Here is a 15,515-nt window from a genome sequence, read left to right as displayed (position 1 = left end):
CTGACTCCCCAGTGGACTAAACTGAAGGCCTACACAGCTTTTTTTTTTCCACAGGCATTCTGCCATTCTAAACATAGTACGAGCAGACTAAACGCAAACCAACTGACCATCAGGTCACATCAAGGTAAACTACACTCAGTCAAGACACTTGTAAACTTTCAGGGATGACAGAAAAATGGTGAATCAACGAGGCAACATTAAGCAGAGGGCTGCTATCTCAGGTGAACAATACTTTGTTTTTAAAAAGTCTCCCCCTCACCTCATTTTACCAAGTTATTTGCAGACCAGCAGCACAAGTCAGTAGCTAATGCTATTAATAGTTCTGCCCTCTGAACAAATTGGAGATTAAAAACAGCACCAGCCACGGTTCTAAAGCAGCAGCATTCAACAGTTTGAGATATAGGGTCCACTTTTAACTACAACCTGCAACATGAGACCCACTTTGTTTTTTTCTTAACCATATACATCTACCTTCCTTCTTTTTCTACAGGCAAGAGCAGGGCTTCTGTACCTTTCAGAGTTGCATTGTAGGCGGAATGTTGCTAGTTGCAGTGAAATGGTGAGAAGCTGCAAGCACTGAAATTTCCCTTTTATACACAACTATCAAAGATACAAGTGATCCATCCTCCTTTACATCTGGTCACACACACCCCTCCCCTCTTAAACAAACATAAGAAATTGGTGGGAATGCCACTGTGGTTACTGACCTCAGACTGTCATGCCAACCCAGTATGAGTCTTGACCCCCCCCCCAGTTGAAGATCAATGGTCTAGAGCAGGGGTCGAGAACTTCCAATCCTAATTAGGCTCAGCAGGAGTCCTGATTGGACTTCTAAATGACTGCTAACTAAAACATGTGCATTGCAGTTGCAAAACACATTTAAAAACTTTCATAAAGGCTGTTGTATGGTGTAATTTGAAAAGTTATCTTCATTGAAATCAATGTGATTTTAAAATCCAAGTGTTACAGCCTTATCTTAATTATACTTTCATAACCACACATTTGTTTCTTTGCTCCACATGTTGCACTCCCCCCCTTTCTCTGTTGTTTCTGCATCTATTTTGATTAAGTCCAGTGGGGTAGGAACATGTTCCTTGCAAAATGCCACAGGTGCACAGATGGTGCAAACATTGGTCATCAGGGATCACTCCCAAGGCATGCAAATTTAATTTGTTGAATTGAAGGGAGTTTGCTTCTGAGCAGCAGTGTCTGGACAGGCGACCAGTTACCATGACTGAGCTGCTTGAAAGAATGGATAATAAATAGAACTATCAATCATATTGTATCTCCACCTCACCCTCTGTTTCTCTAATTTGGTGTCGCTTTGATTCTGCATGGAGACCAGACTGACTTTTTAAAAAATGTAATGCTACTCTAACAACCATGTAACAAGCAGAAATCAAACAAGGGGAACTTTTTGCAGCATAGAGATGCAGCAACGGGAGAAGTCTGAGCTATTGATCCTCATGTCTTGATTTTATGATGCAGTTATTAAAAGGTGCAAAGCCTCTTGCCTGATAAGTGGATAGGTAGGTCAAGGGAAAATGAGGTAATCCTCGAGGGAAAACGAGGTCAAAGCAGGATCACATTACTTTGAATTCTGGAACTGCATCACCAAGTGCACTTGTCTATTCATTGTGTGTGATTATTATTTGTTTTTATTAAAGGTTTTCTTGGGTTACAGAAGTACATACATCGTCTCCATGTTCAGATTATAATTCCTTTTTACACATCGGCTACATTCGTTTTAAATGGAAAACAGTACACACAAGTGGGGACCTGCAACAAACAAAACTTGTGAAGAGTGCTCCTATCAAGAGGTCCAGCCTGCTAGCACTAGCCAAGCCTTCTTTCAGGAGACTGCCATTTCATCTCCTCAAACCATTTTGTGACCAAGGAGCACACTCAGCTCTCCTTATTCTGTTCTGGGGTCCACCCCTTAAGGGTCCCTCAAGCTTTTATGGACTCCTGCAAACCTGTCTGTTGACACCTTTCTGCTGGATAGTGCCATTTTTTTTATGTTCATGGGGTTGAGTTCGCCAACGGTAGAGAGGATCATTGCATTCAACACTTCTTCCCCTCTTCAATTATTCTAGAATGTAAGCTCTTTGCGGGCAGAGACCTGTCTCTGTTTGCCTAGTGCTGGGCTAGGACCAGGGGGCAGCAGAGCTTTTTCCATCCCCATCTACCCAAGAAGAGGAGGGGAGGCTCCTCCCTTTTCTATAAGCCTTTTATGACCGGGAAAGATAAGGGGGGGAAGATTGCAATTCCTAATGCTTAACTCTTCCCGTGGCTGATTCTCCCGCAAATCATTGCCTAGCAGGCCACATCGCCCAACCCCATCCCTCAGTGGCGGCCGGCCATAACCCATTTTACACTCTCTCTCTCAGCCTAATCTACCTCACAGGGTTGTTGTAAAGATAAAAGTGGGGGGGGGCGTGTTCCCTCACACAGCCCCCTCCTCTCCCTGGAGATGAGCATACAAACTAAAACACAGGAGTCAATTCCTAGGGGCCGAGGTCCCTTCTCTCCCCCCAATAAAATATTTGAGGGGGTCAGGACCCTCCCCCCCCAAAAAAGTTGATGGGCACTGTCATTCCAATGGTGCGCATGTGCCATGTCTTGTGATCGATTATGCGGGATAGGGCTTACCTGACACCCCCCCCCCGAATATTTTATTCCAAGTTGGCACCCCTAAAACTAAAATAAATGAGGATTTGTACCCGCAGTCGGTGATGATTTCTTCCAAGGAAAGGCACTTTAGGATACGGGCACTGTTGGCACTCATCTTTATGACACCCTTTTTCAATGTATGTATACAGAACGGGGAACAAAAGCTTTGAAAGTGACCTTGCTGGACGCTAAGAACCAGGCGGCGGAAGAAGGAAATGCGACCGTTTATTTCGCCCATGCGAGGTTTTTTAACAGCGCCCCCCCCCCCCGCGCGCGCGCGCCCCCGCCTTTCCTCAGGAGGAATGCGGGCCACGCCCTTCCTCCGCCAAGAGCCCCGATAGGCCAGGAGGAAGGAAAGGCGGGCCCGGCTCGGAGAAACTCCTCCCCCTCCTCCTCCGGCAAAGCACAGCCTCTTCTTGCGAGCCCGCCCTTTTTCTCTCAGCCTCTTTGCGTCTAACAGAGCCAGGAGAAATGCGCTAAGAAGAACGAGGAGGAACTCATCCGCGGAGGCGGCTTCAGCAAGCTCTTGACCCACCAATGGAACAAGGCAGGCCGAAGAAGACGAGAATGTGAAATCCTTCCGCCGGTAAGGAAACCGTTGATATAAGAAAAAAGGAGAGAGAAAAAGAGCTGGGGGGGGGGTGTAAGAAAGAGGAGGGGGCGGGGCGGGGGAAGCTGAACGATAGAGGCTCACGTGAGAGTCGCCCGTCAGCCAATAGGAGCTTCGGAGCCCGGCCGAACGGAGGCTTTTATAAGCCGCGGCTCGTCACAAAAAAGGAGAAAGGGGGGGAAAAAACCCGCCCACGACACAAGGGAAGCTGTCACGCGGCGGGCTGGGCGTTCGGCGCTGCTGCCGTTGCTGCTGCTGAGGGAACGCGGTGGGCGCGCGCACACGGGGGCGCGCTCTCGCTTGCCGGCGGCGGGATAAAGGGGGAAAAGGGGGTGGGTGAGGAAGGGCGGGGCGGCGACGGCGAGTTCCACCTGGCGCGCGGCCGTCGCTGAGGGGGCCTGACAGACAAGAGGCGGGGTGGGTGTCAAACTTCCCCGCTCTCTCCATTTCCCGCTGCCCGAGCGGGGCCCCGACCCTAAAGCTGACCAGGTCAGTCTCTCTGAGGAGGGTATGTTGCGTGTGTGTGTGTGTGTGTGTGTGTGTCTGTGTCTGTCTTGACTGTGGTCTTGACACAGGCCCTGGGGCGGAGCGGGGCGTTTGTCTGCCGGTGGGTGTGTGAGAGAATGAAGGAAAGACAGGGGAGGGTTAGGTGTCAGCTCTTGCCTTTCGGCCTGAGGCGATACCTGGGGCCGCCGAGTAGGTGGAGGTGAGGAGGAGATGGTTGTGGTGGCTGTGAGGCTGCTCTTGTGGCAGGTGCCGCCCAGCTACCGCAAAGGATGCCCGGGAGGGAGGGAGGCCGAGATTCCTTGCTGGTGTTGAGGTTTATTTTGATTTGGGGGGGGCGGGGCAGGGAGAGGCAGCCCAATTTCCTCCAATATGTAATCAAATTCTAGGTTTTTAAAAAACAACAACCCGAAGTTAACCCGTCATCTCCCTTCCCACGTGTATAATCCAGGCTGCACTTCCCAGCTGGCCAGAAAGGCGCAATGGGCAGACGAGGCGAGGTACACCCTTTTTCAGCTAAGGCAGGGGAACTGCGGCCCTCGGGATACTTGCAAGGCTGAAATCCCTGCCTGCCTTCTTCCCATGGCCTTGGTTGGCCAGGAGTGGGAATTCCTGGCAACATCCAGAGAGCTGCGTGTTCCCCAACCAGTGTGTCCCTTTCAAGTTGCTAAAGAAGAAAGAAGCAGCACTGGGGTCGTCTTGTTGATGGAAGCATCTGTGGTCTCTTAAATCGTGACCTGCGCACAAGACACAAGGGAGGGAGGTTTAGCAATGGAGCACATTCTTTACATGTGGAAGTCTTAGTCTGCAGGTAGGGTTGGGGAAGGCTGCTTTTTTTCTGAAACCTTGGAGGACTGTCACTGTTCTTTCGCTGTATTGAAGAAGATAGGCAAAGGGTCTCACTTGATGTGCTTCTAGATGTCACAACTAGAGCCATTGCTAAATCCCGGCTGATGGCCCATATGCAAATTTAATTGAGATGTAAAGAATTATAGTTCGGAAGTAAGAAGCAGACATTGTTTATCTTTAGATTGGTATCAGAGCAGGCATTGGCTTGTATCCAAAGTAGTGCTTAAGTCTCTTGTTCTGTTAGGACAAATATTTACCATTGCACCTTTCCTTCCCCTTGTGTGCCCTCTAAATCTGTTCTGAGGTTCCCACAACCCTCTAGAGCAGACTTTGGGATTGCTAGAGGAAAGTTCCACTGCACAAGTATAAATCCTTGGGCCAGTGGAACAAGGGCATTGCATACATCTTAGAAGAGGCATTCCCGCATTTTGAAGAGAGAGTATAGTACTGCTTAAGTTCACATTAAGTACTATTTAAAATATGCATGTATTTATTTTATATAGTTTAAAAGAAGCTGTTCAGGGACATTTCTATTATATTAACTGATTTAAAAAAATCAGTCCAACCAATTGATCATTGCAGTTTTGATAATCATATTTCCTCCTGCCTTGAAACCTAAGCAGTGAATAAGACCTCATCAGCACAACAATTGTTCCCAGGCCTTGTGGTCTATAATTGGATGCACAGGCTTCCTAGAAATGAGAAGCTCTTTTAATTTGTTAAGATACCACCATAGTGAAAGTAAGAAGTTATCCTTGCAGATAGAATAGCTGATGAGATACTAGTGGTCTTGCAGTTGTGCCTGTCTTCCACTTGAATTGGCTATGAACCAGTTTGATTCCTTGTAGCTGAGTTGAATATTTATTATAATGAACCCCTCTGTATGTATGGATTGTAGACATCATCTGTGCATAGTTTTAGCACCACCAATATCCCAGATAAGCGTTCCCTAATAAATATGTACATGTATATAAAACCCTCAACAAGTTAGGGGTATGGGAGAAAAAAGGAAGGCACTATTGGATAGGTCGCTTTGTAGAGGGAGGCTCCATCCCTTTCTCTGTTAATGATGTGCACCTTTTTCAGATTACCCATGAGCATATTTAATGTGGCATATATGTGTGCTTTTAAATTCCACAGAGCAGGAATCTAATATGTTTACTAATGTTTGTTAGGCCAACAGAGCTGGAATAATATTGAGCACCTTAGTTTGTAGCAACTAAGGGGGAATTTTACATTGTCCCATGCAGAGCTGGTACCTATAATTTTGATTGTGGCTCTAATCAACTAAAGTTGGTGCTTAGCTTTTTTTTTAAAAAAAAAAAAGTTCTCCAGCCCTGCTTTAAAAGGATGAGTGTGCTTGTTGCTCTTTAGGTTGGGCTGACAGATGAATCATGCGTGAACTGAGTGCTATGTTGTTCAGCAAGAGGGATGACGAGCAGTGAGTTGGGGCTGCAGTAGGATTAGACAATGCTGCTGAGAGATGGCTGTGCTGCAGTTGCTGCTTCTTAATGCTTGTCACTACAAACAAACTGTTTGTCTTTCTGTCCCCCTTCAATGTTGGAGACCTCTTCCTCCTCCTTTAATAAACTCTCTGCCTTGCTTTTCCTGGGCTACTGCTTTGTGGATGTTGGCGGCTTCTTGTTGTGACAGGAGAATGTGTGTGTGTCCTGGGCCCAGGCGGATTGGTATGTATTTTTTGTGCTCCTATTTTCTGAGTACTGTAATAGGAATTTGGAGGGGTGGTAGTGGGGTTAGAAGACTATATAATGAATATCTGTTATTGCAGGTTATAGTACCATACTCTGAAGGTTACTTTAAATTTGTGTTGCCTCCTAAGCTGAGTAGTTCATGCTCCTAGGATTTGAATCTTTACAAATAAGGGTTGTGAATGTGAAGCAGTACAGAGAGAAAAAATAGTGTAATTTTCACAAAAGTATCACATTTGTGCAGAATGTTGATTTGTTCAAATGTGAAAAATTAGCAGGATGTTATGCATAATAAATAACCTATAATGAGTCCCTGACTGGGGAAAAGAAGGCATATGAATAAATATTATAATAATATTAGTAATAATTTGCACCATAGTTTTCTTAAACCAGCTTTCAGAAGCTTCTATTGGAAGGCTGGACCTAAACAAAACAAATAATCTCACTTGAATTAATGAGTCTTTAAACAAAGTTTTTTTAAAAAAACAGTAGGTCCTATAGTAAACTACAGTGGTGCCCCGCAAGACGAATGCCTCGCAAGACGGAAAACCCGCTAGACGAAAGGGTTTTCCGTTTTTGAGTTGCTTCGCAGGACGAATTTCCCTATGGGCTTGCTTTGCAAGACGAAAATGTCTTGCGAGTCTTGAGATTTTTTTTTTCGCTTTTCCCCCCTTTATCTAAGCCGCTAAGCCTTTAATAGCCTTTTAGCAGCTAATCCGATAAGCCGATAAGCCTTTAATAGCCGCTAAACCGCTAATAGCGCTAATCCGTTAAGCCGCTAATAGGGTTGCTTCGCAAGATGAAAAAACCGCTAGATGAAGACTCTCGCGGAACGGATTAATTTCGTCTTGCGAGGCACCACTGTATGCAAAATAGAGCAAATATCTTCTGGATGAAAAGGAAAACTATTATGCCTGACTATACTTAGTAGATAATATATGTGGTTTCTTTCAGAGGCGGCTGTTGGTAGCTTCACCACCTCCTCATTGAACGCCTTCAGTTGTGGTTCATAAATTTGGGCTGGCCTTAGAGTGGTAGTGATAGGTAGGGTGTGTTCTATATGAATGCATAGCTTAGAAGAAAAGATGGTATTGCATGCAATCCATAGCAATCATTGACTGAGGTCAGAGTAAAGATTTATTATTATTTATCAAATTTATTAAAGCAACAAACAAACAAGGGTTTAGAAGCCTTGACTGAAGTTTTGTAGCTCCTAAATATCTAGTAGTTATAAAACTTCAAAAAGACAGGTGATGGGGTGCAGCAAATTTATTATAGGATATTAAGAATGTAATCCTATGCTTGTTTGGAACTAAGTCCCATTAAACTGAGTATGACTTACCTTTTGATTAAACAAATGCACATATATGTATTGTTGTACACACTTGACCTTAAATTTGTAAAAACTGAGGGAGGCGTTGGAAAAATTAACATAAGTAACAATATGAATAAATAAAATCTTGGGCTGGATAAACTTAACTTCTCCTTCTCACTGCCAGTTCAGAAATGGAGACTGTCTTCAAGAAGTCGTCTTGAATCTCAATCTATGACTCTGTTCTTCATACTGTAACCTTTAGTTGACTTTTCACACTCCCAATATAAAGTTCTGGTTAAGTTAGTACAGCTGTAAAAATAGGTCACTCTGTTTATAGTTCTACACAAGTATAACAGTGTGAACTGAGATATGTTCTCCTTGAGGAAATTTAGCCATAGATTAGTCTATTAAGCTTTCATTAAATGTGTTGCTGTTTTTGTCAGTTAATTGCTGTTAATTAATTGTGCATATTAAATTGTCATTTAGAATAAAGTAGTTATGTATTGTTTCCTTTAAAATTATTTCTAAGCTTACTTATTGCTTGTGTTTCCCCCCCCGCAGCAATTCCAGTCAGAAACCCCAGGTTGCCATTGTTCTCTGATGCCATGCCAGCACCAACTCAGCTATTGCTCCCATTAATTCGCAGTTGTGAGATTGGCAAGATATACAACACCGCATGCTACTGTCATCATAAACATCTATGTTGCTTGTCACCTCACTTAACTCACAATCATTTGAGGTATGTTCCTCCGAAGAAGTTTGCAACACTCAGTAGGCCGAAGGAGAATTTCAGTCAGTTTATTCATGCAAGAAACTATGTATCCACACCACAGAGGTTTTACCTCACACCTCCGCAAGTCAACAGCATCCTGAAGGCAAATGAATACAGTTTCAAGGTGCCAGAGTTTGATGGCAAAAACTTAAGTTCTGTCCTTGGCTTTGATAGCAACCAGCTTCCTGCCAATGCACCAATAGAAGACAGAAGAAGTGCAGCCACTTGCTTGCAAACAAGGGGAATGCTTCTTGGTGTGTTTGATGGCCATGCAGGATGTGCCTGTGCACAAGCTGTCAGTGAAAGACTGTTTTATTACATAGCTGTTTCTCTGTTACCCCATGAGACTTTACTTGAAATAGAAAATGCTGTTGAGAGTGGTAGGGCCCTGTTGCCCATCTTACAGTGGCACAAGCACCCCAATGATTATTTCAGTAAAGAAGCCTCCAAATTGTATTTTAACAGCTTACGAACTTACTGGCAGGAACTCATAGACCTTAACACTGGGGAGACAACTGATGTAAAAGAGGCTTTAATTAATGCCTTTAAAAGGCTTGACAATGACATTTCTTTAGAAGCTCAAGTAGGCGATCCAAATTCTTTTCTCAATTACTTGGTACTACGTGTAGCCTTCTCTGGTGCAACTGCTTGTGTGGCGCATGTTGATGGAGTTGATTTACATGTTGCTAATACTGGTGACAGCAGGGCCATGCTTGGTGTCCAAGAAGAGGATGGATCTTGGTCTGCTGTTGCTCTGTCCTATGATCATAATGCACAGAACGAAAATGAGATTGCACGACTCAAAATGGAGCACCCAAAGTCTGAAGAAAAGAGTGTTGTGAAACAAGATAGACTGTTGGGCCTACTGATGCCTTTCAGAGCTTTTGGAGATGTCAAATTTAAATGGAGCATTGACCTTCAGAAGAGAGTGGTAGAGACGGGCCCAGATCAGCTCAATGATAACGAATATACAAAGTTTATCCCACCAAATTACCATACACCTCCATACCTCACAGCTGAGCCAGAGATAATACATCACAAATTAAGACCTCAGGACAAATTCCTGATATTGGCAACAGATGGCTTGTGGGAAACCATGCACAGGCAGGATGTGGTTAGAATTGTAGGTGAGTATCTAACAGGTGTTCATCATGAAGAACCAATAGCTGTTGGAGGTTACAAGGTAACTCTGGGACAGATGCATGGTCTTCTAACAGAAAGGAGAGCACGGGTCTCTTCAGCCTTTGAAGACCAGAATGCAGCAACTCACTTGATACGCCATGCGGTTGGAAATAATGAGTTTGGTACCGTTGATCATGAACGGCTGTCAAAGATGCTCAGTCTTCCAGAAGAGTTGGCTCGGATGTACCGGGATGATATCACAATTATAGTGGTGCAATTTAATTCCCATGTTATAGGTGCATGTCAAAATGAAGAGTTTTAAATTTTAAACTGAAACGTGTGAACCAAAGTTTTCACAGAACAAAATGGCCAGTACTGACTGCATGACATGATAGTGAAACTTATTTGATTAATCTCTGGCCGTCAGAATTACAGTTGAAGCAAGTATAATTTGCACAAATCGAGCAATGGTCAAAGGGTTTTCAAATTAAGCTAACAAGAGAGCAGAACAACTTGGGACAACTTTGCACTATTCAACCTATCTGCTTGAACAGTGGCTTGTAATTTGGGATTTCTTGGTGGAGAAGTAAAGGCTTTGTATGCATCAGTGCAATGTCTTGTAAGGCAAAAAAAAAATTGTGTGTTTTGTCACATGTAAATATCTGTATAGGTAGGTATCTCCAGTAACTATACAGTACATTGGAGGGTAACTTGGTTGTAAATTTGAATTTAAATAGGGCTGATGACTTTTTTATTTACAAAGTAGCTGTGGTGTCTTCCCTTTAGGAAAGGAAGAGAACTTTTTAACTGGTTGGCAAATGTCTTGATAGAAGCTATTCTCTTGGTCTTGAGTAATGATATATCATTTGAAACACATGCCTAGAATACCACTGTTAAAAAGAGTAAGTCTAAGCCATAAATACCTTAAGCCTGTCCAAACATAGTAGTGGAATAAAATTTTGCACCAGATGACTTACTTTGAGAAGATTATATTTTGCACAGTTCAATGGGCAATAAATGATGATGAGAAAATGGGTTAACTATGGGGGACATGCAAAACAACTTTGACTTGCATTATGAAACTATGATTCTACGTTTTCTGAAACTTGAGCTAATTTTCAATAGGGCTGTCTTGCAAAACATGGCAAGCAACAGTCTTGACTTGTACCAAACCTATTTCCAGTCATAAGTCCCTGGTCTTGTGTTTGAATCTAGGCAATCAGTAGTGACTTTGTAAACTAGTGTAGTCACATATGTTGTAGTTTGAGTGACAGTTTGGTTGGTGTTTTGGATATTTTAAGTATCACGACGCAAAAGCATATCCATATAACATGGTTCTCACGTCGGCTTTTGAAGAAAGCATTGTGATAAGATTTGTAAATAGGTCAAGTAATGGGGAAACAACTGCATGCTCCTCCTACTGGCATTCCCGCATTAATTGTAACACCTTTCAAAATATCATTGTTAGTTGTGCACATTTGATTGCATCCAAAAAACTCCTAAAAGTGCATGTTTCATCACAAAGCTTTGTGCCACTGTCGCATAGAATGCTTATGAATTGTCAGATAAAAAGCATTTTTGGCAACCACACGTTTTATGTTCTGAAGCACAGTGTAATATTTAAGACCTCTCCCAATATAAAAACAAAATAAATTGCTTTTTTTGCTAGTATTAAACTGTAGTATAGCTATGATAGAAAGCATTATGCAAACATTACTTTGACTAGCTATTGTCTAAATATGAAGCACTTGTAGATAAAATTAACATTCTTTGTGCTTCTCTAAATAGCTAATAAGCATTCTACTTTAAATCTTCCTCTTCACATAGCTATTGAGCTGACACATTCTGAAGAATGTTGGTGTTCTTGACCATGTGAATGCTTAAAAAAAGAGTCAAGGAATAGTGCTTCCAGAGTATTCCTGTTACAAAATACTTTATTCCAGCACTTAATTCCTTAGCAGTAATGTTCCCTTTTCTTTTTTCTGTGCACTGAAGGACATACTTGCTTATAAAGTAACAGGTTTGAAAATGCAAGTGTCAGAAGATAGTCTTACTTCATATGCTTATGAAGTAACCTACACATTCGAAGTCCTGTCCATAGCTTTGACAAATTATTGTTCTCCCTTTGTGTGCAAGAAAAGTAATTAAGTTATCCTATTTTCCAGACCCTAACCTGAATGTTTTTATTGTGCTAATGACAAAACCAAGCAGCTTATAATCTTCATTGCCTTTGTACATGCAATATGACTAAATATCATTGGCTAGGTCAATTTCTTTTATTTTATGTGTTGGCTACAAAATAATTCTAAACTGTTACATTATCCAGACCTCCTTATGTTACTTGTGAAATGTACAGTACGTGTAAATGTCTTATTTTGGTTTGGTACTAGTCTTAACAAATTGAACCCTCATCCTGTATGTTTAGCACTTGTGTGGGGGCAACTTTGTAAAATGCAAGGTGAACAAGATTTAACTGAAGACTCCCAAAATATGTATGCAATGAACTGAAACAGCATTGTGGCTTTCTGAACATCACGTGATAAGATCTTAAGAACAAATATCTTTTAGTAGACTTCAATAAAATTATTATATGAATATCAATGCATTAGAGTTGTTATTAGGATTCACTGAACTATTGGTTTGCCTTTCTGAGATGGTGTAAAGTGTCAGATTTGATCAGTGGATTTATATCTAAAATAGCAGAATTAATGTGTGGTATTATGAAGATGCACACAGTAAAGCTGTCCTGTCTCAAAACAACCTGCAATTGGAATAAATAGCTGGTAAATGAGCTAGAACAGAACTAGTTTTGCTTTTTTCCTTTGCCTTGTTCACTGATTTAGTTTCCTCCATTTTATTTTGTTGCCCCAAATTCACAGTAGGTGGAATATGTGGCTTTGGGCTGCATTTTGGGAAACAGCTGAGGCAATGGGGGCACAATGTTGTTCAGATACTGGCTTTAAGGAAAAGCAAACTTAAAAATATATAGTAGTGAATAAGGAAATTGGACTTCAGTAGTTTCACAATAAAACTCAAGCAAGGTGTAGCTTTGTGAAACAAACTAAGAGCCCTGTTATTCCCTCCCATGTGATTGTTTTCTGGTCATTCCCTTCAGTAGGAAAACAAGTCTCATTTCAGTTATGCTCTGATAGCATATCTCAGGCTTCCTCAACCTCAGCCCTCCAGATGTTTTTGGCCTACAACTCCCATGATCCCTAGTTAGCAGGACCAGAGGTCAGGAATGATGGGAATTGTAGTCTCAAAACATCTGGAGGGCCGAGGTTGAGGAAGCCTGGCATATCTTATGCTAGGTTCTGCGTATAAATGGTGCCTTCCCTTGAGCTAAATGATTCTAATGTAGGGTACATGTTAGGTAACCCTGTTTAAAACCTGTTTAACTTCCCTGTTGACTTTCCAAAGGGGAAATGGGAGTAGTGAAATTAGCCATTCATTGGTGAATTTGCTGGTAAGCTGCTGGGTACCCATATAAATGCCAGAAGTCATTTTACTGAAGTCTCCATTTCATGGCTTTTTATATGTCTGCTAAACTTGCCCTGCTTCATCGAACAGATTTCCAAATCGTTCCCTAGATATTTCCAATAAAAAAGTACACATATGCTATAAGGTGCATTGATAATAAGCATGGTTACTTAGTAATTGTTCTTAGGGTCCTTAATTGGTAAAATACTTTGGGTATATTTTTCAATTATGTTCTTAGGATTTCTAACAGGAATTTAAGACCATATGCCTGAAGTGTTGTGTTTATGCCTGAAGTAAAATAGTGAATGCTAAAGAAATTTTGCCTTGCTTCCTGGCTTCCCATTATTCTTCAAGAGATACTTTTAAAGGTTGCTTGACTTCTGAAAACTGCTTTTACATTAGGGCTGTTGTATTCAGGAATTTTTCCTTCCTCCACCCAGGAGTACTCCACATGACGTTTGCACGGCTGCTATAGCCTGGTCTGTTATGATTCCTTGGATAAGCCACTTCAGTTATATATCTCAACTAAATATAACTTATGCAGAGGTTTCCCCCTTTTCTCCTAACCTTCAGCAAGTGCATCTGATGGCACGAAGGCTTAGTGTAGCATTATTGACGAACTGCAATCTGTTATGACATCCAGTAATTTAATTACTGTTTTACATAAGCTAAACTTTACTAGAGGCTAGTTCTTTCTAAGCAGTGCTAAAAAAATAAAGTTATGGAGAAAATGGTTTAACACCTTTGGGTGTATTTCTGTCTGAATGTACCATATTGATGGGAAGAACATTATGTTCAGAACAAAATAACTGTTGGCCAGAAAACACTTTCCTGTGCACAGCTCTATGTATTAAAAAGAACTAGCTTACATAAAATTATTTTACTCTTTTACACATTAAAACATGGGGGGGGGGGTTGCTTTAATGTACCCACAGTAGATCTCTAGAGATACCCACCATCCTTTGATCTAGTATAATTACAGAAATGTGGGAAAAGTTCTGAATTAAATTTCTAACGACTTATGATCATATTTATAGAATGGAATTCTAATATCTGTATGCGAGGAGGCCTGTGCTGCAAGATTGTTCTAGCTCCTCAGAAATGTTTCAGCTGCTTACCACAGTCTTAATTTCCATGTTCCACTCAAAACAGACATGGCTCACACATCAATTGGAAAGTTGGATCAGACCAAGGGCCTGTTTAGTCTAGCATCCTGTTTCTGAAGGTCTTAACTAGATATCTACAAGAAGTCAAAAAGCAGGAGAGCAATAGCCCTCTCCCACTGCTGTTCTCCAGCAAATGGCATTCAGGACATGATGATTCTCAAGAAGGCATATTTAGCCATCATGACTAGTAGGCATTGAAAGCCTTACCCTCCATCACAAATTCATTTAATCCCCTTTTAGAGCAATCTGAGTTGGTGACTGTCACCACACCTGGAGATAAATTGCTCGGCTATGTGCTGGGTGAAAAAGTACTTATGTCTACCCAGGATATCCCATGCAGATTTACTGAATGACCTCATAAAGCTAGATAAAGAACAACTATCAACTTTCTCCACACTATGCAATCATTTTATATTTCTCTTAGCATGTTCCCCTTACTTGCTGCTTTCCTAAACTTAAAAGAACCCCAAATCTTCCCCTTAGGAGAATTGCTTCAGCTCCCAAACAGCAGCTTAACTAGAGGGTGTGAAGAATTAATCATAGAATTGTAGAGTTGGAAGGGGGGTCATCTAGTCCAACCTCCTGCAATGCAGGAATGCATTAAGAAGGCAAGCAATACTCTTCTGCCCATGTGTGTGTCTATATATAAAATACATAACTTTCACTCACATTGTTATGCTTTTTCTTTCTGAGTGGCCAGCTCCCTGGCAAATTCCCTATCTGGCAGAAGCAAAACTGTTGATTCCAGAATCTCAGAGATACTCCCATCTTCCTTCCTACTTTCTCAATAAACAACCTTTGCTTCTCAAAGGCTATTCAGGCAGTCTACACAAAAATGGATTTGCCCACACTTCTCAGCTTTAGATGGCTGGAGTTCTTTTCCTTTCCACTGCATTTTTCAGTTGCAGTTAAAAGAAGCAGAGCTACACTTCCTAGCACTGACAATGTATTTGGCATTTTGCAATTTAAGTAACACACTTAATTTGGTTTTGCTCTGTTTATTGTCATGTGACATGCTGGCTCACTGAATGCCAAGAATGAGAGGATGATGGGCACACTGGTAACTCGCCAACGAAGTGCTTCTAAGTTAGGTGTCGGTGCCAAACTCTCTCAATAGCTCTATTTATGCCTTGGATGGGGATCTGGTATTGGCATCCCTGTGTTACTTCTGTATGTTTTGAGATCCACTCAAGTGACGGATTAGTTGCTGCCAGTTCTTTTGTCTGCATTCAGCTGAACTTTCACATTTCCAAGCATGTTAATGATCCCTTGGGAATCTCCCCTGCATCAGCTATTGCGCATAACTGCAGTTTAC

At 41.9% G+C, this 15,515-nt stretch overlaps 1 protein-coding gene across 5 annotated transcripts; it reads left to right on the top strand.

The window, feature by feature from the left end:
* The first annotated feature begins 3,054 nt into the window (after nucleotides 1-3,054).
* PDP1 (pyruvate dehydrogenase phosphatase catalytic subunit 1) lies at nucleotides 3,055-12,149 on the top strand. Of its 5 annotated transcripts, none has more exons than XM_081013910.1 (3): nucleotides 3,055-3,259; nucleotides 6,290-6,324; nucleotides 8,222-12,149. In XM_081013910.1, the coding sequence occupies exons 2-3, from the start codon at nucleotides 6,294-6,296 to the stop codon at nucleotides 9,874-9,876; spliced, it is 1,686 nt and encodes a 561-aa protein (XP_080870036.1). In that variant the 5' UTR covers nucleotides 3,055-3,259; nucleotides 6,290-6,293; the 3' UTR covers nucleotides 9,877-12,149. The 5 variants fall into 5 exon arrangements, with proteins under 5 accessions (XP_080870036.1, XP_080870037.1, XP_080870038.1 ...); XM_081013913.1 differs by lacking the exon at nucleotides 3,055-3,259 and adding an exon at nucleotides 3,631-3,772; XM_081013911.1 differs by lacking the exon at nucleotides 6,290-6,324 and having other exon boundaries at nucleotides 3,057-3,259.
* Nucleotides 12,150-15,515: the final 3,366 nt, after the last annotated feature.

This window comes from Podarcis pityusensis, assembly GCF_964106645.2.
Source record: "Podarcis pityusensis genome assembly, chromosome: 7".
Taxonomy (NCBI): domain Eukaryota; kingdom Metazoa; phylum Chordata; class Lepidosauria; order Squamata; family Lacertidae; genus Podarcis; species Podarcis pityusensis.
The sequence above is the reverse complement of the archived record's forward strand: the minus strand, read 5'-3'. Positions and strand labels throughout refer to the sequence as shown.